General features: G+C 39.2%; 5 protein-coding genes across 8 annotated transcripts in view; 2 read left to right on the forward strand and 3 right to left on the reverse strand.

The window, feature by feature from the left end:
* Positions 1 to 5,315: 5,315 nt before the first annotated feature.
* On the reverse strand, positions 5,316 to 6,236 carry LOC111810899 (probable calcium-binding protein CML13). Its single transcript, XM_023697734.1, has one exon. It carries the CDS (start codon positions 6,117 to 6,119, stop codon positions 5,676 to 5,678), a length of 444 nt encoding a protein of 147 aa, XP_023553502.1. The 5' UTR covers positions 6,120 to 6,236; the 3' UTR covers positions 5,316 to 5,675.
* Positions 6,237 to 7,359: 1,123 nt separating this feature from the next.
* On the forward strand, positions 7,360 to 9,383 carry LOC111810903 (40S ribosomal protein S13-like). Its single transcript, XM_023697737.1, has 5 exons — positions 7,360 to 7,465; positions 7,549 to 7,621; positions 7,710 to 7,848; positions 7,923 to 8,109; positions 9,038 to 9,383. The coding sequence occupies exons 1-5, from the start codon at positions 7,443 to 7,445 to the stop codon at positions 9,069 to 9,071; spliced, it is 456 nt and encodes a 151-aa protein (XP_023553505.1). The 5' UTR covers positions 7,360 to 7,442; the 3' UTR covers positions 9,072 to 9,383.
* Positions 9,384 to 10,705: 1,322 nt separating this feature from the next.
* LOC111810902 lies at positions 10,706 to 12,242 on the forward strand. The gene has a single exon (XM_023697736.1). It carries the CDS (start codon positions 10,911 to 10,913, stop codon positions 12,003 to 12,005), a length of 1,095 nt encoding a protein of 364 aa, XP_023553504.1. The 5' UTR covers positions 10,706 to 10,910; the 3' UTR covers positions 12,006 to 12,242.
* An 895-nt stretch (positions 12,243 to 13,137) lies between these two features.
* Positions 13,138 to 15,377, reverse strand: LOC111810900 (UDP-glucuronate 4-epimerase 3). The gene has a single exon (XM_023697735.1). It carries the CDS (start codon positions 14,795 to 14,797, stop codon positions 13,475 to 13,477), a length of 1,323 nt encoding a protein of 440 aa, XP_023553503.1. The 5' UTR covers positions 14,798 to 15,377; the 3' UTR covers positions 13,138 to 13,474.
* Positions 15,378 to 18,376: 2,999 nt separating this feature from the next.
* Positions 18,377 to 22,791, reverse strand: part of LOC111809668 — a 5,785-nt gene continuing 1,370 nt past the window's right edge. The window contains exons 1-3 of one of the 4 annotated variants that reach the window (XM_023696047.1): positions 22,036 to 22,570; positions 19,431 to 21,178; positions 18,377 to 18,789 (exon numbers count right to left, since the gene is read on the reverse strand). In XM_023696047.1, coding sequence (XP_023551815.1) covers positions 18,431 to 18,789; positions 19,431 to 21,093 — 2,022 coding nt within the window. In that variant the 5' untranslated portion in view covers positions 21,094 to 21,178; positions 22,036 to 22,570 and the 3' untranslated portion in view covers positions 18,377 to 18,430. Of the gene's footprint in view, positions 18,790 to 19,430; positions 21,179 to 21,292; positions 21,489 to 22,035; positions 22,571 to 22,791 lie in introns of those variants that run through there. The other 3 variants (XM_023696046.1, XM_023696048.1, XM_023696044.1) reach the window with 3 other exon arrangements.

Genomic DNA, 22,791 nt, shown 5'->3' on the forward strand with positions numbered 1-22,791 from the left:
AATCGAGTCGAGTAGGGTTTTACCCGAGCAAAATGATGGTCCCATGGTCTCAGCTTTATAGTACCACCGATTTTGGATTGCATTTGACCTATAATTACCAAAAAGCTAGAACATTTCGTTTCGAGTAGTGGAATCCATCTATATGAGCCGAGTTTATGTGGCTAATATATGAAGTGGTTTAGAGTGGACATGTTCTTATCCGTTTCATTGGTAATGATATCACTAAGTCGTCACACGAGGATCATAGGTTAAAAAATGATGATAAGAATTAATGTAATGTGCCAACCCAACTATAGGATATAAACATTTAAATGCATTTGAAAAATGATTAAAAGAAACTTTATTTTATAATGGTCCACTTCAAAAGTAAATGAACTATAAGAAAATTTTGTGCCCATCATTTTCATTACCACTTTATCAATAATATTTTTCTTTTTTATTTTATTTTTTTAATTTCCTTTTTCAAATTAGTATGATTTCAAAATTATTGGAGAGAAAAATGAGTGAATTATGATAAAAAAAAAATTTAATAATTTGTAAGAACGTTTTTAAAATATATTAGAGAAATTCAGATGAAAAATTACGAGTTGAGAGGAGTATGTAATTGTGTGGTGTCTAAGACCGAGCTTAGCTGGTCGAGAGTTGAAGAGAAGATATTTGTAATGATTAGCCGTTATTGTTAGGTATTAGTTGCGATCAGGTCATTGACGAAGAGGCGTAATAGATATGGTCTATAGATATTTTTAAATAGCTGTTTAAGTGATTATGTCACATCATAACTCGTGTAGTACTATATTTAAATTATTAATTATTTTATTGTATCGTAAGTCAATATATTTAAGATTAAGGAGCATTGCGATGAAGTGTTATTGGGAGAATATTATCGCACTGGGGATGAATGTTTCACTCGTATAACTAAAATATAATAATTTAGATTTTATTTAGAATTAAACAAAATTAAAAGTTAAGCAAATTTATAATGAAGAAATATAGAGAAAATTTTGGCCGGTTTTTAATTTTCTTATTTAAGCTCCTCCGACGGTTGAATCTTCCGTTCTTCCACAAAAATTCAAGGGATTGAGAGAGAGAGAGAGAGGTCTAAAGAAAATGCGTGTAACAGCTCAAGCCCACCTCGAGTAGCTATTATTCGCTTTGGCCTGTTACGTATCGTAAAATGCGTCTATTAGGGAGAAGTTTTCACCCTCTTATAAGGAATGTTTCGTTCCTCTCTCTAACCAATTTTGAGATCCCACATTCGTTGGAGAGGGGAATGAAATATTTTTTTATGAAGGTGTGAAAACCTCTCCCTAGCAAACACATTAAAACCGTGAGACTGACGACTATACGTAACGGGTTAGAGCAGACGATATCGCTAACAGTGGCCTCGGGGTGTTACAATGTGTCATCCGAGTGAACTAAAACCATATTCGAATGAAAGCAATTCTGAAGATATGATACCTAATAACGGGTTAAAAGAATTAGAAGTCATTACCTATACCAATAAGACGCACATCCATTTTTAGTAGTTCAACCATAGAAACTTCGTAAAATGGTCGAGTACCGGATTTTTAAATTAATTATGAGAAGGAAATAAAATAATAAAGGGGAAAGGGAAATAAAAATGATGAGCTTTCCTTTTCCTTTTTTGTACCTCTTCCTTTAGCTCCATTACTTTTGGAGGTTCATTTAGTTGTACCTTTTTACTAGATCATGAATGGTATCTATGTCCTTATAATTATTTTATTTTTGATAAATTATACTTAAAAAGATAAATATATTAATTACCATTTTAAAAATCATAATTAGATCCCGATCAATCATCTTATTGGCTTGTCAATGTCGATCTTCTTGGATGATAGTTTGTGGATCTTCTTGTTTTATTTTATTTGTTGATCTACTTAGATCTGACCCTTAATTAAAATCTCAAAGTCGTACGCTTTAAATGACTTCAACTTACTTTCAAAATCTTTAGCTCTTAAAGGAAGACTACGCTTTTGATCTTTAGAGCATTTTAGGTCTTATTGATTAAAGAGGAGCAACAAAACATTATTTACAAGGGTGTGTAAACCTCTCCCTAGTAGACGTGTTTTAGAACTGTAAAGCAATACGTAACAGACCATAGAGGATAGCCACCCACACAGACACCGTCAAACAGTGTTTTGATAGTTATAGACCAGCTAAGCTGACAATGAACCACCCAAAGTATCAAATATGGCTTGATATATGGAAGAAAGACAGCAAACAATTTGAGGTAATAGTTGAGCCATCAAGCCTTAGATGATTGGCTGATGACCCACCAAATGTGGCTTGCATAACATTAGTCAAATTAAAGGTAAGAACAGCTTGGGGCAGATGATGCAGGCTTTAATTACAGTACAATTGAAAGTAATCAAAAGAGAAACAAGACATAGGGAATCCAAAATAACGGTGCAATGGAAAACTGCTCGAGCGAGTTCAAGTTTTGAAGTCATTTACAACTTATGAACCTGCAGAATCTCTTATGTAATTGAACAATCAACTTACCTGAACATAGTACAACTGGTTAGACGTGTATTTCACTGTGAAATTCCACGCCGGTTGGAGAGAGGAACGAAACATTCTTTATAAGAGTGTGGAAACCTCTCTCTAGCAGACACATTTTAAAGACCTTGAAGGAAAGCCCGAAAGGAAAAACCCAAAGAGGACAATATCTACTAGCGGTGGACTTGAGCTGTTATAAATGGTATCAGAGCCAGACACCGGGCGGTGTGCTAGTGAGGATGCTAGGCCTCGACGGGGGTGGATTAGGAGATCCCACATCATTCTGAGAGAGGAACGAGAGCTAACGAGGACACTGGCCCCGAAGAGGGGTAGATTGTTAAATCCCGCATCGATTAGAGAAGGGAACGAGTTCCAGTAAGGATGTTGGATCCCGAAGAAAGATGAATTGTGAGATTCCACATCGGTTAGAGAGGGGAACAAAGCATTCTTAATAAGAGTGTGGAAACTTCTCCCTAACATACGCATTTTAAAAACCTTGAGGGGAAGCATGAAAAGAAAAAACTCAAAGAGGACAATATCTACTAGCAATAGCCTTCGCCTCACAAGTAAGTGGTAGGTTCAAATGTTGTAAAAGAAAGAGAAACACAATGAGCAAACATTCAGGGGGTAGAAAATGTAATTCTGGTCGATGGTTTACAGAGAAGATGCATGTCAAAAATGGTCTACACATAAGGTAACCAACTAAAGTGGTCAAAGAAATAAGCAGCAGACAAGATTAGGACTAGCAGATACAGTTCTTCAGCACTTCTAAATTCTTAAGTAAACAAGTAAAGAATTACACATGAAGTGAAAATAAACTCAATCACATGCCATTTCAACCAAAAGTTATGATATATGTTAAATAACTGGGGAAAAGAAATTTCCCAGACCCAAAGGAAGACTACAAAAGTACCTTCCAATTGATATTGATTAGAAAAGTTGAACAACACCCATATGGAGGGAAGAGCTTTGCTAACATTACACTATAAAACCCTTAACTTAGAAGCTATATCGTATAAGATCAGAGCTAGCCCCGAGTTACACCATGAGAGGCCAAAAGACTTTGCACTATAGTTAGTTCAGCACCAATCAATCCAGCTTAACACAATGATGGGAAGAGAAAAAATAAGCGGACTCTTACTTTGAATTCAACATCAATGCCTTCCAAGGTTAGGAAACCACAAAAAAGTAGTTTAAATCTCTTTGTGTGTGTATGGTGGGGGTGGTTTCCTATTCAAATACTCCTGGTCAGGTTGTCATGAAGTATGGGATTGCTCCTAAGATGCTAAGTCCAGAACTTTCACGGGACGCCCTCGATTAATCAAGAATCCGCTCTCTATATTCAAATTTTGATCAATTGTAAATAAGTGATCATGAAACTTAGAACTCGGGATCTCGAGACCGTCTAACAACTCAAAACTGACGCTTTACACCTGACTGGCGTATATTCATCAACTTAAGAGTCATTCACATGATCCAACAGCCCAGCATTGTTTCTTGACATCCATAGGATGCAGGTAATGTTTTACTAGATCTTCTTCATGTTTTGCATAATAAATAACGATGCCTTCAATTTATGCACACATCCCCCTATGTTTGGAAAGATCTTAACCCTACTAGTTCTAAGTTCAGGACTAATTTTGCACAAGGGTTACCAAAATTTTTAAGGCAAAGACTATTTAATTTTCTATTCATTCAGTCTACTTAAAAGATCCATGAATTTGGTCATAAAACTTGGCTATGAACCTCCAAAGTATGTGCTTTTCCAAGACAAAGGATCACAGACTCTAGTAAGTTGGCATATAAAATTAACATGCTAGGAAGGAAACATTCCAAACGACTACATGTTAAACTGCACCACAAACTTCACCCGGGTCAATACAGACGAGTTCGAACCTTCAAACTCTTGTTCATTATAAACACAAGGAATGCACAGAATTCCAACAGAGAGCCAAGCCATGGTCATGTGGTAAATCAAATTTAATAACTAGAATGTTTCTATAATAGCCCCAAACTTATCGCTAGCAGATATTGTCCATTTTAGCCTGCTACGTATCGCTCTCAGCCTCACAGTTTTAAAACTCGTATGCTAGGGAGAGGTTTCCACGCCCTTATAAAGAATGTTTCGTTCTCTTCTCCAACCGATGTGGGATCTCACAATCTACCCCCCTTCAGAGCCCAGCATCCTTGCTAGCACTCATTCACCTCTCCAACTGATTTGGGATCTCACAGTTTCCACAGAACTCGTAAGAAAAAGAATGTTAAAAAGCTACATGGTAAAAGAGAACACACTAGGTTTGGGACGGATTTCCTTTAGCTCCACAACCTTAAAACTAAAAACTTTTTGTTATCTTCACAGAACCTGACAGAAGGTATAGTATCTCACATATAGAATTGTGTAAGTTTTAAAAGCATCTGTGCATCCCGCCCAACAGATCCCTTCTACAACAAATTCAGAGGATCTGCTTTGTGGCCACTAAAATGGAGTCTAGAACCAACCTTTTGACACCAATCTTTTTGACTCAATTCAATGCATTAGAAACTCTTGCATTGTAGCAATGAATCCTTCAAACATCTTAAACACATGCAATATAATTAATACTAGGATGCCTAAAATATATCAGGTTTCTTATCTCATGAGGCTAATATTGAAAGAAAATGCTAAACCAAATGAAACAAGACAAGCTTAATTAATCTTTCAAATCTTACAAACTAAACAACAAGCCATGGTGAACATGAAGATACCATCTGAATCTCTCTAACTTAAAGACCACGCAGAAATATCAGCCATTGCAAGACTATAAATCGTGGGAGAAGCTAATCATTTTTCGAAATTCAAGCTAAGAAACACATACAAATCACCAGATTCTACGTTACCCAGAAAACCACAGTTTTCAATACACCTCGAATCAATCCAAACATAACCCATCATAATCCTAATTTTTTCAAATAATATTAGCATTACTTGGGAAAGTATGCGAGCATCACCCGCATCCATCCCACCAAAATCCAAGCAAGTCTTGTAATCTGAAACCAATTAACAGAAATTGGAAAGAAAAATGAAAGAAGAATAAAAAACAACAAAGATCGCCACAAATTACTTCAGAAATCATTCCAGTAAAGCACAGAAAACCAAATTTGCATTACTTCCCTCCTCATTTGGCCACCATTCGAGCAATGAAATCCTCATACCGAATTTTACCATCCGGTCCGACCTCAACTTCTCGAATCCACTCATCAAACTCCGACGGCTCAAGCTTCTCACCAATACTCGTCAAAATGTGTCGGAGCTCCGAGACCAGGACGTAACCGGTGTTCTCTTTATCGAGAACCTTAAAGGCGTCTCGAAGCTGGCGATCGAAGGGCTCATGCTTCATGTGCTTGGACATGATCTCAAGAAATCGATTGAAATCAAAAGGAGCAGTGAGATTCTCCTCAGCGATAATGGCTTTGAGTTGGGCTTGAGTGGGGTTTCCGCCGAGGGAACGCATTAGAATCCCGAGCTCCGATGGGGCGATCCGTCCATCGCCGTCGGAATCGAAGAGGGTAAAGGCCTCTTTCATGGAGGATTTCTGTTCATCGCTCAGATCTTTGCCCATCTCTGGTCTCGATTTAGGTTTGAATCTTCACAGAGCTCTGATTTCCTTTCTTCCTCTCCCTTTCACGCTCGCCTGAGTGTGGGAAGGTAACGNTTTTTTTTTTTTTTTTTTTTTTTTTTTTTTTTTTTTTTTTTTTAGGGAACGGCAAAATGGAAATTAAACCCAAAATAATAATAAAAAATAAATAAATTCCATACGGAATTGCAATTATGAAAGCTCACTTTTATTTAATTATTTAAATTATTGGAGAATATATATCCAAAGAGGGAGCTTCGTGTGTTTAAATGGCTCGATAAGGTAACTTAGATAATCCCAATAACTTAACCCGGACCATAAAGATTGAGTTAGGTTATAAGTTTGTTCGGTTTGAGTTGAGTTGGTTTTTTTGCAGCATTACCTAAAATTTAGTTCGGTTAGCACGTTGAGAGATTTTGGACTTGGTTTAACCCATGTGTCTTCGGGCTTGGGTCTTTCGGGAGCGTGCGCATGGGTTGGCTGAAACCTTCCGAAGTGGTAGATTGGGATGCAGTAGTGGATCCACGTGGGTTATGGGTTTCTGGATTCGATTCAACTTTCTCGTGGATCTTCTTCTTCACTCGATTCTGAACCCCTTTTTCCCTCTGTCTTCTCTCTTTTATAGATTCGTTTCTTTGGCGACAACCACATGAATCTGGATGTCGTTTTGGTTCAATTACCTTCCTTCACCACTCGTGACGATTGTCGTACTTGTATAAACACAAAAAACCGTGAGATGTCCTCATTCCTCTTCTCCAAATCTTTTTTTCCTAACCCGACTACTCAAGAACAGAGGAAAGAGCAACTGCAATTAGTCTTACCACCTAATGTCAAACGTTTCTACTCACTCCACAATAACCGACTCAAGAATGGGGACGCGACGACGAGTTTTGTGAATGCATTCTGCACGTTCTCGAGTCTGTGGGGTTCTCTCTTCCTCAACATGTATGTGTGAGGGAGTGAACGACGAGGGCTTATGAAGAGGGAGCGTGGGCGGTTTCCATCACGAGATCCCTGACACCTTATTGAAAATCTCGCGATTTGATGCTCAAATAGTAGTCGTGCTTTTCAATTTGGGAAATATTGGTGTTCTAAACAATGAGGTTATTTGTGTAAGAGGTCAAATGTTCAAATCTCTACTAGCATTTTTTATCCACAAATTTTAAAGTTATTTTTTTTAGATAAAATATAAAATTTGAAAGTACAAAAAAAAAAAAAAAACTAGGGTTTATCGATTGGCAGTTGAGGCCATTGCCAGTTTCTGAAGCAGAGAGAGGTTTCGAAGCCCCTCCATAGTCGTCTTCTACAATGGGTCGTATGCACAGCAGAGGGTGAGTTCATCTTCTTCTCTCTTTCTCATCTTCTGATCCCTCCGATTCAGTAACTCAATCCCTCCTCTCATTTTCGATTTCAGAAAAGGCATTTCAGCTTCAGCATTGCCTTACAAGAGGACTTCACCGAGTTGGCTCAAGATTTCTACTCAGGATGTAAGTCCCTTTACCTTTAATGTTTGAGCTGCGATTTACTTTGATCGGAACGGACAGTTCTAGAATGTGTGTTGTCTGTGTTCATTAGGTTGAAGAAAACATCTGCAAATTCGCGAAGAAGGGTTTGACGCCGTCTCAGATCGGTGTAATTCTTCGTGACTCTCATGGTATTGCTCAGGTCAAGAGCGTTACTGGAAACAAGATCTTGCGAATTCTTAAAGCTCATGGTATTTGTTCCACTTTTCTCTCAATTCAGAAATTTTATGTTGTATGAACTTTTGTTCCCTATTACTTTCAAAAGGGCTTGCTCCGGAGATTCCTGAGGATCTTTACCATTTGATTAAGAAGGCCGTCTCGATTAGAAAGCATTTGGAAAGGAACAGGAAGGATAAGGACTCAAAGTTCAGGTTGATTCTTGTGGAGAGCAGGATTCACCGGCTAGCTCGCTATTACAAGAAGACCAAGAAGCTCCCACCTGTCTGGAAATAGTAAGTGGTCACTGATCTGATTCACTGTAGTCTATTTTGTTATCTGTATTATAACTTAAAGGATGATTATTGTGTTAAGCTCTGTTGTTACTCATTATTAGGGTGGATTTAAATATCCTCTCTTGATGCAAAGTATTGTATTGCAATTGCTTAGATCAATTATCTGTTGAGAATTGTTTGGAGATAAGTCCCACATAGGCTAATTAAGGGGTTGATTATGAGTTTATTAGTAAAGAATATATCTCTATTAGTATGAGGCCTTTCTAGGAAACGAAAAGCAAAGCCATGAGAGTTTATGTTCAAAGTGGACAATGTCATACCATTGTGGAGGTCGTGGTTTCTAACATGGTATCAGAGCCATACCCTTAACCTAGCCATGTCAATAGAATCTTCAAATGTCGAACAAAGAAGTTGTGAGCCTCGAAGGTGTAGTCAAAAGTGACTCAAGTGTTGAACGAAAGGTGTATTTTGTTTGAGGGCTCCAGAGAAGGAGTTGAGCCTCGATTAAGGGGAGGTTGTTCGAGGGCTCCATAGACTTCAAGGGAGGCTCTATGGTGTACTTTGTTTGAGGGGAGGATTGTTGAGGGTTGTTGGGAGATGAGTCCCACATTGGCTAATTAAAGTGTTGATCATGGGTTTATAAGTAAGGAATACATCTCCATTGGTACAAGGTCTTTTTGGAGAAACCGAAAGCAAAGTCACTGGAGCATATGCTCAGTCCTCAAAGTGGACAAATATCATATGACCGTGTGGTTTCTAACATTATCCACTTCCAATTAGTAGTTGAATGTGGAAGAAAATAAAACTTCTCTCTACATGGGTTATTTGATTGAAGTTTAGTTCATATAAACTCAGCTACCTCGACTATCATCTTTCCTCCCTGGTGATTGGTTGATTGATTGTTTTTTTTTTTTGCTTATTGTTTCAGCGAGTCAACTACTGCTAGCACACTTGTTGCCTGATTTTGTCCACTGCTGCACTTATGGGCGACTAAGATCCTTTCATTCACTCTATTCGATGTAAGGTATTTCCCATTATGTGGTAATTGTTCCAAGGTATCACAGAAACATAAGGATCAATTTGAGCTATTCTCATAGTAATTTTGTAGTTTCTTGTCTAATTGGACATGATAGTTTTTCTTATGATAATTATAATCGATATTCTTCTGAATTCAAGAGTGGAAATGTGGGCTCTGAAGCATTTTCAGCCATGGGTTCCCCTGTATAAGTATGCTACTACTTGGCCTACTGAAAATTAAAGCTTATTGGGATTGTTTATGGTGTCTATGTCTTAAAAGTTCTGATCCTATGAATAAAGATGATTCATAACTAACCCAATCCATGATATACCAGATTAACCTGTTCTTAATTTCTCGGACGTCGGGTCGGTTTTTATTTGTGATTGGTTGGATTATGAGTGTTAAACTACATTCACACCTCGCCTTGTGGCGCTCGTGTGGGAGGTACAGTTCTAAGCAGAGCATGCCTTGGTTTACCTCATGGTTAGGAGTGTGCTTTGAGGTTGTCACAGAGGAGGTTCTGTTCTGTTCTTAATAAGATTGTTCCTGAGGTGTGTTGAGACTTTCGAGTCTCCAGACTCTTCTCCAGAGGAGGCGGGGTGAACATGAGAAGGCAGTTGTTGTCTTAGATTAGATTGGTTAGACCATAAGTCCCTGTTTGGATTGATTTTCTAGGTGTTTAAAGTGTTTAAAGTGAAAAAGTACACTATTTTAGTTACTTGTAAGGACCTTTTGGAGATCGGTTATTTTGGAATAGAGTGGGAATTTAATCCACACTCTAAGAGCCGATTGTTTAAGGTTTTGTTTATGACGTCTAAAATGTTTGAAAATAGTATGCCCTATAGTTGAGTGAAAAAATGACATCATAATCTTATATAAATAAATATTATTTTGTTTGATTCTAAACTTTTGGGGCTAAACTTAGACATTAATTTCAAACTAAAAGTGTATTTTGTTGGATTGTATGATCTTACGGGTGTGAAAATTTTTCTTTAGGTGATGCATTTTAAAATCATGAGGTTGATGATGATACGTCATGGGCCAAATCGTGAATCGTGAGGTTGATGGCTAGTAGTGGACTTCGATTGTTAAAAAACATTTTTTGTTATTGAGTTCGTTCCACTATTGTAGGGTAAAAATAAGACCGACAGTGGTTATTTCACATTCTAAGTCATACTCGAATTAACTTCCTTTAGAAATTGTTATGGTATAGTGTCATATTTTATACGATGGTTGTGTTATTGGTCGTGTTAATAAGCGTAATCATAAATTGAAGTCAAACTTTGAATTTTTAAGCCCATAAATTTGAACTCAAACTTTGAAATTCATTCAATTAGACTTCAAAATAATCTTAACATTTATTGTTGTATAACTTTGTTCAAATGTTAATTAAAAAAAAAAATTCAAATTTGCTAAATATTATATAATTTAGGGTTAAGATTTTAATACTAATTTAAATTTGAGGTATAATTTAATAAAATTGGAATATTACTGTTAAAATTAATTAATTAATTATATATATATATATATATTTTATTTTTTTTTTGTTGCATTTTTTCTTTAATTGGACTTGTTCTGAATTGGGCTTCTTCTGAATTGCTTCCGCCATACAAGGCCCTCCCCCGCCTCACCTTCCGAGATTCCCGCCGTCAAGCGCCGACCAGGCAATTCTTCTGCTACTCACTCTTGTGTACTTGAGGTTAGTTCCATCTCTTCTTTACATTTCTCCTCCGTTCGTCCATTTTTATCTCATCCTCAGTACATGTGAAAAGAGTTTCTCGCCATGATAGCGTTCATTAGATTTCGGAATTTATCGTTCCATTTCCGTAAGGAAACTGAATTAATTAGTCGTTTTCATTCCGGAACGAATCTGAAATCAAATTCTCCGGATTCTTCCTGCTCTGCCGTTGCGATTTTCTGGGATTTGGACAATAAACCACCGAAATCGTTACCGCCTTACGAAGCTGCTGTTAAGCTCAAGGCTGCAGCGGCTTCCTTTGGCGCCGTTCGGTACATGGTGGCTTATGCGAATCGGCATGCGTTCAGCAATGTGCCGCAAGTTGTTAGAGAGAAGAGGAGAGAGAGGAAGATGCTTAATCAATTGGAGAGGAAAGGTGTGATTAAATCGATTGAGCCGTATCTGTGTCGTGTTTGTGGGAGAAATTTCTATGCGAATGAGAAGTTAGTGAATCATTTTAAGCAAATTCATGAGAGTGAGCATAAGAAGAGGTTGAATCAGATCGAATCTGCCAAGGGTAGTAGAAGAGTGAAGTTGCTCGCTAAGTATTCGATGAAAATACAGAAGTATAAGAATGCTGCTAGGGATGTTTTGACTCCGAAAGAGGGATATGGTCTAGCAGATGAGTTGAAGAGGGCAGGGTTTTTTGTGAAGACTGTGTCGGATAAGCCTGAAGCTGCCGATGTAGAATTGAGAAACGACATGGTTGAGGTCATGGATAGGAGAAGAGCAGAGTGTTTGGTTCTTGTATCAGATGATTCTGATTTTGTGAATGTTTTGAAGGAGGCCAAGTTGAGATGTCTTAGAACAGTTGTTGTTGGGGATCTTAATGATGGGCCATTGAAGAGAAATGCTGATACTGGGTTTTCTTGGAAGGAGATTTTAATGGGGAAGGCTAAGAAGGCGGCTGTGTCTGTTGTGGGAAAATGGAAGGATCGGGACGTTTTGAAGAGATTGGAATGGACATACAATCCTGAATTGGAGAAGGAAGTGTTTGGTTTGGATGATGATATGGGCGAGGATGAAGATGTTGAACAAGGTTCGGTTGATGAGAATATGACAAATGGTGACAGTGGTGCTTGGTGGGATCTCAGCTCTGATGCTAAAACTGAAGCTGTGTCGTCACGATCATGTAAATGACTTGACACTAGCATGTATTGTTGCTTCATCTTTACTTGAACACTACCCTAGAACTTAATGTTGCACATTGCCCTAAAATTTTGAGTGAGTTTGAGATAGGAATTTAGAAGTATAACAATCCAAGTCCGGTGGTGTTGTCCTCTTTAGGATTTTTCTTCCAGGCTTCTCTTTAAAGTTTTTAAAACGCATTTGCTAAGGAGAGATTTCTACACCCTTATAAAAAATGTTTCGTTCTCCTCTTCAACCGATGTAGGATCACAATCTACTCCCTTTTGAGGTCTAGTGTCCTCGTTGGCACTCGTTCCTTTCTCCAATCGATGTCGGACCCCCTGTCTACCTCCTTCTGACCCCAACGTCCTTGTAGACACACCCTCTTGTGTCCACCCCCTTCGGGGCTCAGCCTCCTTGCTAGCACATCGTCCAGTGTTTAACTTTGTAACAGCCTGAACCCACCGCTAGCAGATATTGTCCTCTTTGAAGAGCTTTCTCTCAAGGTTTTTAAAACTTATCTACTAGGGAGAGGTTTCCACACCCTCTTTGTTCTCCTCTCTAACCGATGTGGGATCTTAGAAGGATAAGAGTGTTTTTTTAAAAAAATTGGAGTTTTGTTTGATAGTCAAAAGTAATTTTGAAGATTCCAAGAACCTAGAACACTTGGATTGCTTTGAGAACCATTATTAGATATCATCCAAACCCATTTTTGGTTAGAGAAATTGGAAGCTAATGGTATGCTCTATTCATAAAGTTTGGCCAGAAAACAACAAACCAACACGAATCTGCTGGTTTGAAAAAGGAAATTGAAATCTTAGACCATACAGATTAAGGATTCTTCAATCAAAATAAGAGACTGGTAGAGAGCATTCCAAAATCTTGTTTGGAACATGCATGTTTATTTGAAGCGAAGAGCGAATCATATGCTAATGCAATGCAATGACTGAATTTGTTTACTGAAATTTTCAAGATTGTTATGAGTTTAGAAGCAGGGTTATGCAGAAACAAATACACCCTCCTACAGACAACTTGAGTATAGAACTGAATGGCTATCCAGAATCTTGCTAGAGCTTTAATATGTGTATGTATTGTCGTAAACATTAGCAAGAGGTCAGTTCAATATTCAAAGAATGGGAAGCCATTTCGTAAATTGCTATGTTATTCAAGATGACAAGTGAAGTCCACCAACCAACCAGCATGTTTCATTTCTCTCAGTCATGAAATGTAAAGCCTCAACAGAATGCAGTCCATAGGGGAAATACAGAAAAACGAACAGAACAAATGAAGCAACATTTGGGATATAGCTATGAAATAAGGCTTCTAGTCTTTTGCTGATAGAAAATGGCAATGAAGAGCAAAAAGCAAAGCTAATGCAGGGGAGGTGCTGCTTCTTTGTAAGCACAATATGACTGAAAAATGCAGCAAAGTATCAAAGATTGATGATCAGTGGACACAAAACAACATTAATTGTGAAGAATCTAAATGTTGGAGAAAGCCCTGGCAACTCTCTTCTTGGAACCAGAATAGTAATCTTGGTACCAACTCACAAACTTCTTCAGTCCTGTATCGAGATTGGTTGTTGGCCTGTAACCAAACTCCTTATGAGCCAAACTTATGTTGGCATGAGTGAACTTAACATCTCCATTTCTGGGCATTGGCAGAACTTTCTTCTTTGCCTTAACTTTCAACAGCTTCTCCAGTATGCTAACAAGCTCACTCACTGGTACTGGTGATGTGTTTCCCAGATTGAAAATCCTCAGCTGTGCAGCCCTCTTCTTCTTCCCACCACTCCCTGTACTCTTCTTAGCGGTGTCCAGAGCCCCCAAACACCCCTTCACTATGTCATCAATGTAGGTAAAATCTCTAGCAACTGTACCATGATCAGGAGCTTCATAGATTGTTATTGCCCTCCGCTTGAGAATATCCTTAGTGAAGAAGAAATACGCCATGTCAGGGCGACCCCAAGGTCCATATACAGTAAAGAATCTCAAACCAGTGATTGAAAGCCCGTAAATATGGTTGTAAGTATGAGCTATCTCCTCTCCAGCTTTCTTTGTTGCAGCATAAAGACTTGCTGGTTGATCAGTTCGATCCTTTTCTGAAAAGGGTATCTTGGAATTCAATCCATAGACTGAGCTCGAAGATGCCCAAACAATGGCGGGCTGTGGATTTGCCGACTTACAGGCTTCCAAAAGGCTCACAAACCCAGCAATATTGCTGTGCACATAAGAACCTGGGTTCTGCATTGCGTACCTGACTCCAGCCTGAGCCGCAAGGTGCATAACATGGGTGAAAGCCACAACATCGAAGAGCTTACGAAGCAGTTCAGAATCGTTAATGTCTCCTTCTACGACGAACACACCAGCGCGATCGAGAAGCTTCCGCCGAGCTCTTTTGAGCTGTGGATCGTAGTAGTCATTGAAGTTATCGAGTCCAAGAACCCCATCGCCTCGTCGTTTCAGGGCGATTGAGACATGGGTTCCGACAAAACCCGCAGCGCCGGTGACGAGGACGGTGAGGCCGGAGCGCGTTTGAGCAGAGCGGCTGACCTTTTTCTCCCAATTATGACCACCCCACGAGTCTCCGCCCAGGGCTCGGCGAGGCGATGCGGAGGATGAAGGAGGGGAGAAGAAGAAGAAACAGATGATGAAAATCAAGAACAAGGAGGACCATAGAGTCAACCTGGAAATGGCGGAATGGACTCTCAACCGGTGAATATACGGCGGAGATTTCTCCGGCTTGAACTTCCCCGGCGTTGATGGTAAGTTATCGATGTGGGAAATTGTCTTCTGCTGTGACATTGGCCAAAATGAAAGTGCCTCAAGATTAGGAGTTGGGGTTAGAAAATTGTGGTGTAGAAAGTATGAGAAAATGAAAGGGGTTTCTGGGAATTCTCAGATTGAAGGGTGGGTTTCCATCGCCATTAACGATTGGCTTTGTTCTGCTGGAAGAGGAAGATTGGATTTTGGGTGTTGGTGTTGGTGAGGGAAAGGGAAAGGGAAAGGGGAAGGGAAATGAAAAAAAAAAAGGGTGAAGGGGGAGTGAATGAGAAGGAAAGGGGCTTGGAATAGTGACGATAGAAACTGTGGAGGCTTGCTTGCTTGCTTGACTGTTTCAATTCAATGGCGTGGATTTTTCTTAGAGATTCCAAATCCTTTGCTCATTCTTTCCACCTTTCATCCACTTGGTAACTTGCTTTTCATTGGGTTTCAAAATGGCTCAACTTTTACCCTTCAACTTCCTTACATCTTAGACACGGTCATGTTATGCTTTTGGCTTGATAAGTGATGTTATCCGTACATTTTTTGGATTTTTCTTGACACCGGGCGGTGTGTTAGTAAGGATGCTGTGCTCCCAAGAGGAGTGAATTGTGAGATCTCTCATTGATTATAGAAGAGAACGAAGGCCAGCAAGGATGCTGGGCCCTGACAAGGGTGGATTGTGAGATCTCACGTCGATTGGAGAGAGGAACGAAACATTCTTTGTAAGAGTTGGAAATCTCTCCCTAGCATAAGTATTTTGAAACCATGAGGCTGACAGTGATATGTAATGGGTCAAAGTTGATAATATCTACTTGCAGTGGGTTTTGAATGTTACACCATGTTACACCATCTCTAACCAAGTAATCCACGAGATTAAACTTTAGTATCACCTCTCTTAATAAAATTGGAAATTTGAAGGTTTATTTACCCCTTGCAAAGTTTAGAAGGTTGTGAGATCCCATATTGGTCGGAGAGTAGAACGAAACATGATTTACAAGAGTGTGAAAATCTCTCCGTAGCAAACATCCTTGATGGAATTCCGAAAGAAAAAGCCTAAAAAAGACAATATCGGCTACCAGTGAGTTTGGGTTTGGATTATTACAAAGCGGAAAAGCCCAAAAAACACAATATCTGCTAGCAGTAGGTTTTGATTATTACAAAGTTAGATCACATTTCTAATTTTTTTTATTAGGTTATATTAATTTCAAACTTTTTGTCAATGGAATGGAATGCGTTGGTATTTAGACGGAGTGACTCATTGTGAAATATTTTAATTGAAATAATATCAAATTAAAGCTAAAGAAGTTATAAAAAGATACAAGCATACAAAAATCTACGTTAAAGAATCAGTAAGGTTCTTATTTCTTTTGTAACCTATTTACGATAACTTTATAGTTAAGTCTATCTAATTGAAATAATTATAGAACACATTTTTCTATAAAGTATTTGGGTGAAGATATAATATGTTTAAAGGACATATGTTGACAACGTTCCATCTCAAAAGTGGCTCAGAATATTATATTACACACGCGGATGTCATAGGATTGGAAAGAATACCTAAACTATTAGGTACTTAGTATAGATTCCAAATTTTAGTTCAAAACGTGACCTCTTTTTTAATCTATCATAGAGGGGAATAAGATTAATATATCTGAACCGTTCGTCTTCTTTTATTTTCTTTATTTATTAGAAATAATTACTCGCTATTTTTTTTTATTTATGTTTTAGTCCGATTCTGTCTTTTTAGTTCCCGATCACACCCAAAATTTTGGATATTTGAGGACGGTAATTTATTTCATAATTTTATTTAGGTGATTTTGATACGATATTAAATTAAATTTAGTAAAAATAATTACAAATAACTAATTAATAATTTAATTACTTAAAAAAAATGTATTTTCCTAATTAGGTAATGATGAACATATTTCATTTGGATAAGGATGAACCCTTCCCCTTCCTTATCCATATAATTTAATTACATGAGATCTTACCTTTATCGATAATTATATCATTTAATATAAACGTTATTTTGTTTCGATGTCGAGTTTTTAAAATATTCTTTGAAAATTACCCATTTATTTAAAAAAAAAAAAAACTCTTAAAAAGCAATTTTGAGTAAACTCGATATTCAAGCTTATCGCTAGTAAATATGGTTCGTTTTGGCTCATTATATATCGCTAGTCTACTAGGGAGACGTTTCCACACCTTTATAAGAAATTTTTTGTTCTCCTCTCTAACCGACATGGGATCTCACACTTTTTAAATGTTTAAATATTTAAAAGTCGTGCAATGGTTTTTTTGGAAGTCGGAGGTTCGATCTCGGCTCGTTCGAGGGTGAAAAATGGAAATAATTAAAGAGAGTTTGGAGAGAAGGCAAAGGGCATGAAAATGTGGAGGTTATCTTGGTTCCTAATTTAAGTTAGGGTTACGTTGGTTGGGTATAAATTATTATTACATAAAGAGCCAAACAAAACAACCACCCACCCAAATTGCTTCCATCGTGAAAACCAAATTTCAAGGATGGGGGTATTTAAGTAAATAAGACACCTATGTCTAAATAAATCATCGAACGGAAAAATATACTTTTGGTTGTTCGTCCTTGAGTTTTTAAGCTCGACATTTTAATTATCGTCGTTTGGGTTAATGTAATATCTCAATATTGTCCTCTTTCGCCTTTCCCGTTCGAGAGTTTTTAAAACGCACTTGTTAGGGATAGGTTTCCACACGGTTACAAAGAACGTTTCATTTCTCTCTCCAACCAATATGAGATCTCATAGTCTACCCCCTTTCGGAACCTAGTGTCCTCGTTGACACTCGTTCCCTTCTCCATTCAATGTGGGGTCCCCCAATCCACCTCCCTTTCGAGACCCAACGTCTTTGTTGTCACACCGTCTCGTATCCACCCACTCAACCTCCTCGCCGACATATTGCTCGATGTTTGGCTCTAATATCATATATAACATCTCAAGCTCACTGCCAGTAGATATTGTCCTCCTTGACCTTTCCCTTTCGGGCTTCCCCTTAAGGTTTTTAAAACGTTTATGCTATGAAGAGGTTTACACACCCTTATGAAGAATGTTTGGTTCCCCTCTCCAACCGATGTAGAATCTTACCATTAATCTTGTTTTTTTCCTCTACTGTCAAATTTTTTGTTTCGTGTCTTGATTGGACACGTTTTTATTTTTAAATTAACATGACATATATATATATATATATAACGGGAAATTCTTTCTCATCTAAAATTGTAAATTGAGATGATTGGATTTCTACCCATAGAACCCATAAATTTCATACACAATAAAAGGATACGACAAATCTTTTTAATTTATTTTTAGGTAGTGAACGGAGTTCTTCCATTCATTCTATCCTATTCACTGCTATTTATCACTGATACGGGAAAAAATTTGTACTTTCTTTTGTCCCGGTCCATGGTCCAAACGAGTCGCACATACACTCTAGTACATGTTCCTCGACGTTAAGGGCATCCCCGAAGGACGGGCGATTTGGTGATATTTCTGATTGGCTATATATATATTGTGATCAAGGTAGTTGTGCCCTCTAATTTACAGAGCAGCCTCTCTTTGATTTGTATGAACACCTGAGTGCAATATTTGGAGATGATATGCAATCAAAGGAATATTGATGTATCTGTTTCTGATTGCCTTGAAGATATTAAGGGCTGCCTCCACATTCAAGAGGCAGATTATCCAACCACGAATCATCTAAAACATGAGCCGATGATTCTAGCTCGGTCGGCCATTCTAAACTCACATCAATATCATCAAATACGACGGGTTTATATTTACCATCCCGAGTCCAACGAATATGTTGCAACCAGAGATTGCACTGTACAAACACTAAATCGTTCAACTTTTCCTGTTCGGTTGTACTACGCTTCTTCGAATGTAAGGTTTCGAATGTGCTCCAGTTCCATCTGCTGCACCCATAAGAACTACAGGGTTGGCTTAGTATTCGTATCGCCGCTCTCTGGAGCGTCGGGATTTCGTAACCGTACCCTGACCACCAATCCCCTATGGATGCAACATGGAAAATGAAATAAGCATCTGAAAAGTAAACAAAAATCTGACAGGCCAATGGAACTGTTGAGCCGGCTTGATCTAGTTGGAGGGTTTATGTAACAGCTCAAGCTCACCGCTGGTAAATATTATCCTCATTGGGCTTTCCCTTTCTGGGCTTCCCCTCAAGATTTTAAAACGCGTATACTAGGGAGAGATTTCTACACGCTTATAAAGAATGCTTCGTTCCCCTCTCCAACCAATGTGGAATCTCACAATCCACCCCCCTCTAGGGCCTAGCGTCCTCGCTGGCACTCGTTCCCCTCTCCAATCCATGTGGGATCTCACAATTACACCGAGTGGGTTACCAGCGAGGACGCTGGTCCTCGAAGGGGTGTGGATTGTGAAATCCCACATTGATTGGAGAGGGGAATGAGTGTCAGTGTGAACGTTAGGCCCTGAAGGGGGATGAATTGTGAGATCCCACGTCGGTTAGAGAGAGGAATGAAGCATTCTTTATAAGGGTGTGGAAACCTCTCCCTAGTAGACGCGTTTTAAAACCTTGAGGGGAAGCCCGGAAGGGACAATATCTATTAACGATGGGCTTTAACTGTAACAATAAAACTTATAACTCACATGCATAAGACGATTCATACCTGGGGTATTTATAGTTCTCCCCAAGATAGCGAAGTCGGTACCAAGAGCACCTTGAGCATTTACATATGCAGGATGTTCTCTAGTGATCTCCATTTTATCTTTATCCGTCGTCGCCATCTTCAACATAGCTTCCTGAAATCCGTTTCTAATTCTCAGATCAATCTTAAAGTTCGGATTATAAAAGATCGACGGGTTAAGGAACGCTGCTGCTGTGTGTAACGTCGTATGAAGCTGCAAGTTCCATCTCCGGTCGATCGTGTCCCAAATAGGCATATATTTATCCTCAATGCCATTGTAATACGCTTTGACTTCGACCTTCGCCCTCTCGATTCCTTCATATATATAGCCCATGGCAGGCATGTCTCCATCAACAAGCCTGAGAATCCTAATAAGTGGCTCAGAAATGTTGACAGCTTCACGAGCGTCCTTCCAAAATCGATCCAAATACAGAAAGGAAAGAATCGCCTGTGCGTCGGGGCGCCTGCTATAAATCGAGGACTGCCACTCCGAATGAGCAAACATGTGTTTGAGACCGTCCTCAAGAAACACAATGGATCTCAAGGACAGAAAATTAGTCACAAATCTAGTAATTCTTGGCCTGATCAGTTCCTTCCCGCTCGTGAATTTTCGCATCGTGTTTAAAATCCACGCATGACTATAAACGTAGCGGGCGATGATCTTTGCCTCGTCCAATACCGTACCGACCCACTCGATTTTACTTAGGTCCTCCAACATCTGATTAACACAGTAAGAAACACATGGAGACCAAAATAAGGAAGTGTATTTGGTCATCAGAAGCCTACCAGCATAGACATAGCTGGCTGTAGCATCTGTAATTACTTGGACAACATTCTCCACTCCAACCTCGAGGACGATCGTCTCGAGCAAGTCGGACAGGTAAGTTGCATCATCTTCACGACCTGATATATTGACCGACTTCAGAAACAGTGTTCCTTTTGAACACGTAATGGAAATGATTAGAAACGATTTGGTCCGTCCATCGGACCAGCTATTACATAGGATCGTGCAGCCTGTTTCTTTCCATTCGTCTCGATACTTTTTGTAAGAATTCTGTATATCACCTTTCACCTTAACCAAAAGAGTCGATTTTAGTTTCTCGTAACTCGGTGCTCGGTATCCTACTCCATATTCTGCTATAGCATTCACCATTTCCTGATAATACAAGGACTTGGCAGCACTGAAAGGAATAGAGTTATGGAAGAAAAAGACAGCAACTTTTTTATCAGTTTCATCCTTCTTCTGCTTTTGAGCATCATCGATCGGTGGTTGTGCGCTCGGTGAAGAGGACGGAAATGTCGATGGGCAGTTGCTTTCGTTCTGTCCACTTGATCCATGATGGATACCGCCGCTAGCTGAGGAGCTATGTTGCTGTCCATTTGTTGCAGTTTCCATATCGACCTTTGGTTTCTTGGGTGCCCTTTGTTTTTTAGGAGTGCTTAATATACCTTGAATATGGTCTCGAACGTCGATCGGGACTTCGGCACATGGAACTATATCTTTGTTTTTAATTTGAGCTAAATGAAACTTCATCCTATATACGCCTCCACTGAATTCCCGCTGACAATAATTGCATCGAACCTTCTGTCTCGTCGCATCAACAAGGACACAATGTTCCCAGCAAGCGTCCCTCCCTCGAACCATTGTCTATACGAGTATCAGAATCTGATAAGCTATGGTTTAGTAGGGTGCCTTGAACATAGCAGAAGGTATACAATATTTTATGCCCCTAGAATACAACAATTACAGTGGAAGGTCAGAGGTATAATAAAGTAGAATGAAGGGAAATAACATATAAGATTTCATTGATTGATTGAGAGAGAGAGAGAGAAGCTGAGTTTACATTGAAATTTAACAACTGGAATGCAGCTAATGCAGTTTTAATCCCGAAGCATGATTGGGGACTCGTAGTGATACTTGTGCGCCCAAAAGGTAGTCTTATGATCAGCTTCCCAAGCCCTTATATATTTGTGTAACGGCTCAAGCTCACAGCTAGCAGATATTGTCTTCTTTGGGTTTTCCCTTTCAAACTTACCCTCAAGGTTTTTAAAACGTGCGTCTCCTAGGTTTCCACACCCTTCTAGAGAATGTTTCGTTCTCCTCTTCAACCGATGTGGGATCTCACAATCCACCCACCTTGGGGGCCCAGCGTCCTCGCTGGTACACCGTCGGGTGTCTGTCTCTAATACCATTTGTAACAGCCCAAACCCACAGCTAGTAGATATTGTCCTCTTTGGCCTGTTACGTATTGGTACCAGCCTCACGATTTTAAAACGCGTATGTTAGGGAGAGGTTTCCACGCCCTTATAAGAAATGTTTCATTCCCTCTCCAACTGAGGTGGGATCTCACAGCTAAAGCCGTTAGCCTTTACTCGCAATGACTAAAGAGAGAGCCACTTGAATAATCAGTTGATCAAAATAAATACAAGGAAGATCAAGTTAAAACTAATACTAGGACTAAACTTCTAGACATTTGAGGTCGGAAGACGGACTGTTTGACTACTGCAGAGACCGAGTCGAAGTCAGAGGTACCTCTATTATTTATTATGATGAACATACTTGATCAGAGACCATCTACAGATCTACCTCGTGACTTCGAATCAGCTGACGACCAAGGGGCCACAGTTAGAACGTTTCCCTGTTGCAGGCCGCTCAGAGATGGTGAACAGCCTTAACGGAGACAGCAGCAAGAATCTAATCTCAATCTACTCCATGACCAGTCGATATGAAGGTCTTAAGGTCCTCATTCTCGTTCAATCAGACACGTTTAGATGTTATTCTCACTCAACGCTCTTTCTGCTCGCTTTTAAATATTATATTCTTATCTTTTAAGAAGAGTCTTTCCAGTTCTTTCCTACTACTTACTTTTTTTTCAAGTTTTCTAAAGTAGGCATCATACTACATCCAATGATTTCCAAAGTCCCATTGTGTCTCAAGGAATCCAAATGACTCTTATTGTTATTATTTTGTTGTTCAAGCTATGAGCTTACTTGAACAAGTTTTGTTCTATAGGTTGGACAACTCTATCCTCGAGTTCTAAAAATCTTGTGTAACAGCCCAAGCCCACCGCTAGCGGATATTGTCCTCTTTGGGCTTTCCCTTTCAGGCTTTCCCTCAAGGTTTTAAAACGTGTCTACTAGAGAGAGAAGGTTTTAAAACGTGTCTACTAGAGAGAGGTTTCTACACCATTCTAAAGAATGCTTCGTTCTCCTCCCCAACCGATGTGAGATCTCAAAATCCACCCCCTTCAAGGCCTAGCATCCTCGCTGGCACTCGCTCCCTTCTCCAATCGATGTGCGACTCTCCCCCCCCCCCCCCCCCCCCCCCCCCCCCCCCCCCCCG

The sequence above is a fragment of the Cucurbita pepo genome, chromosome LG14 (genome assembly GCF_002806865.2).
Source record: "Cucurbita pepo subsp. pepo cultivar mu-cu-16 chromosome LG14, ASM280686v2, whole genome shotgun sequence".
Taxonomy (NCBI): Eukaryota; Viridiplantae; Streptophyta; class Magnoliopsida; order Cucurbitales; family Cucurbitaceae; genus Cucurbita; species Cucurbita pepo.

Coding starts and splice junctions, on each gene's coding strand:
- LOC111810899 (XM_023697734.1), bottom strand. CDS start 6,119: ATGGGCAAAGATCTGAGCGATGAACAGAAATCCTCCATGAAAGAGGCC.
- LOC111810903 (XM_023697737.1), top strand. CDS start 7,443: ATGGGTCGTATGCACAGCAGAGG. Junction 7,466..7,548: donor GGTCGTATGCACAGCAGAGG/GTGAGTTCATCT, acceptor TTTCGATTTCAG/AAAAGGCATTTCAGCTTCAG. Junction 7,622..7,709: donor TCAAGATTTCTACTCAGGAT/GTAAGTCCCTTT, acceptor TGTGTTCATTAG/GTTGAAGAAAACATCTGCAA.
- LOC111810902 (XM_023697736.1), top strand. CDS start 10,911: ATGATAGCGTTCATTAGATTTCGGAATTTATCGTTCCATTTCCGTAAG.
- LOC111810900 (XM_023697735.1), bottom strand. CDS start 14,797: ATGTCACAGCAGAAGACAATTTCCCACATCGATAACTTACCATCAACG.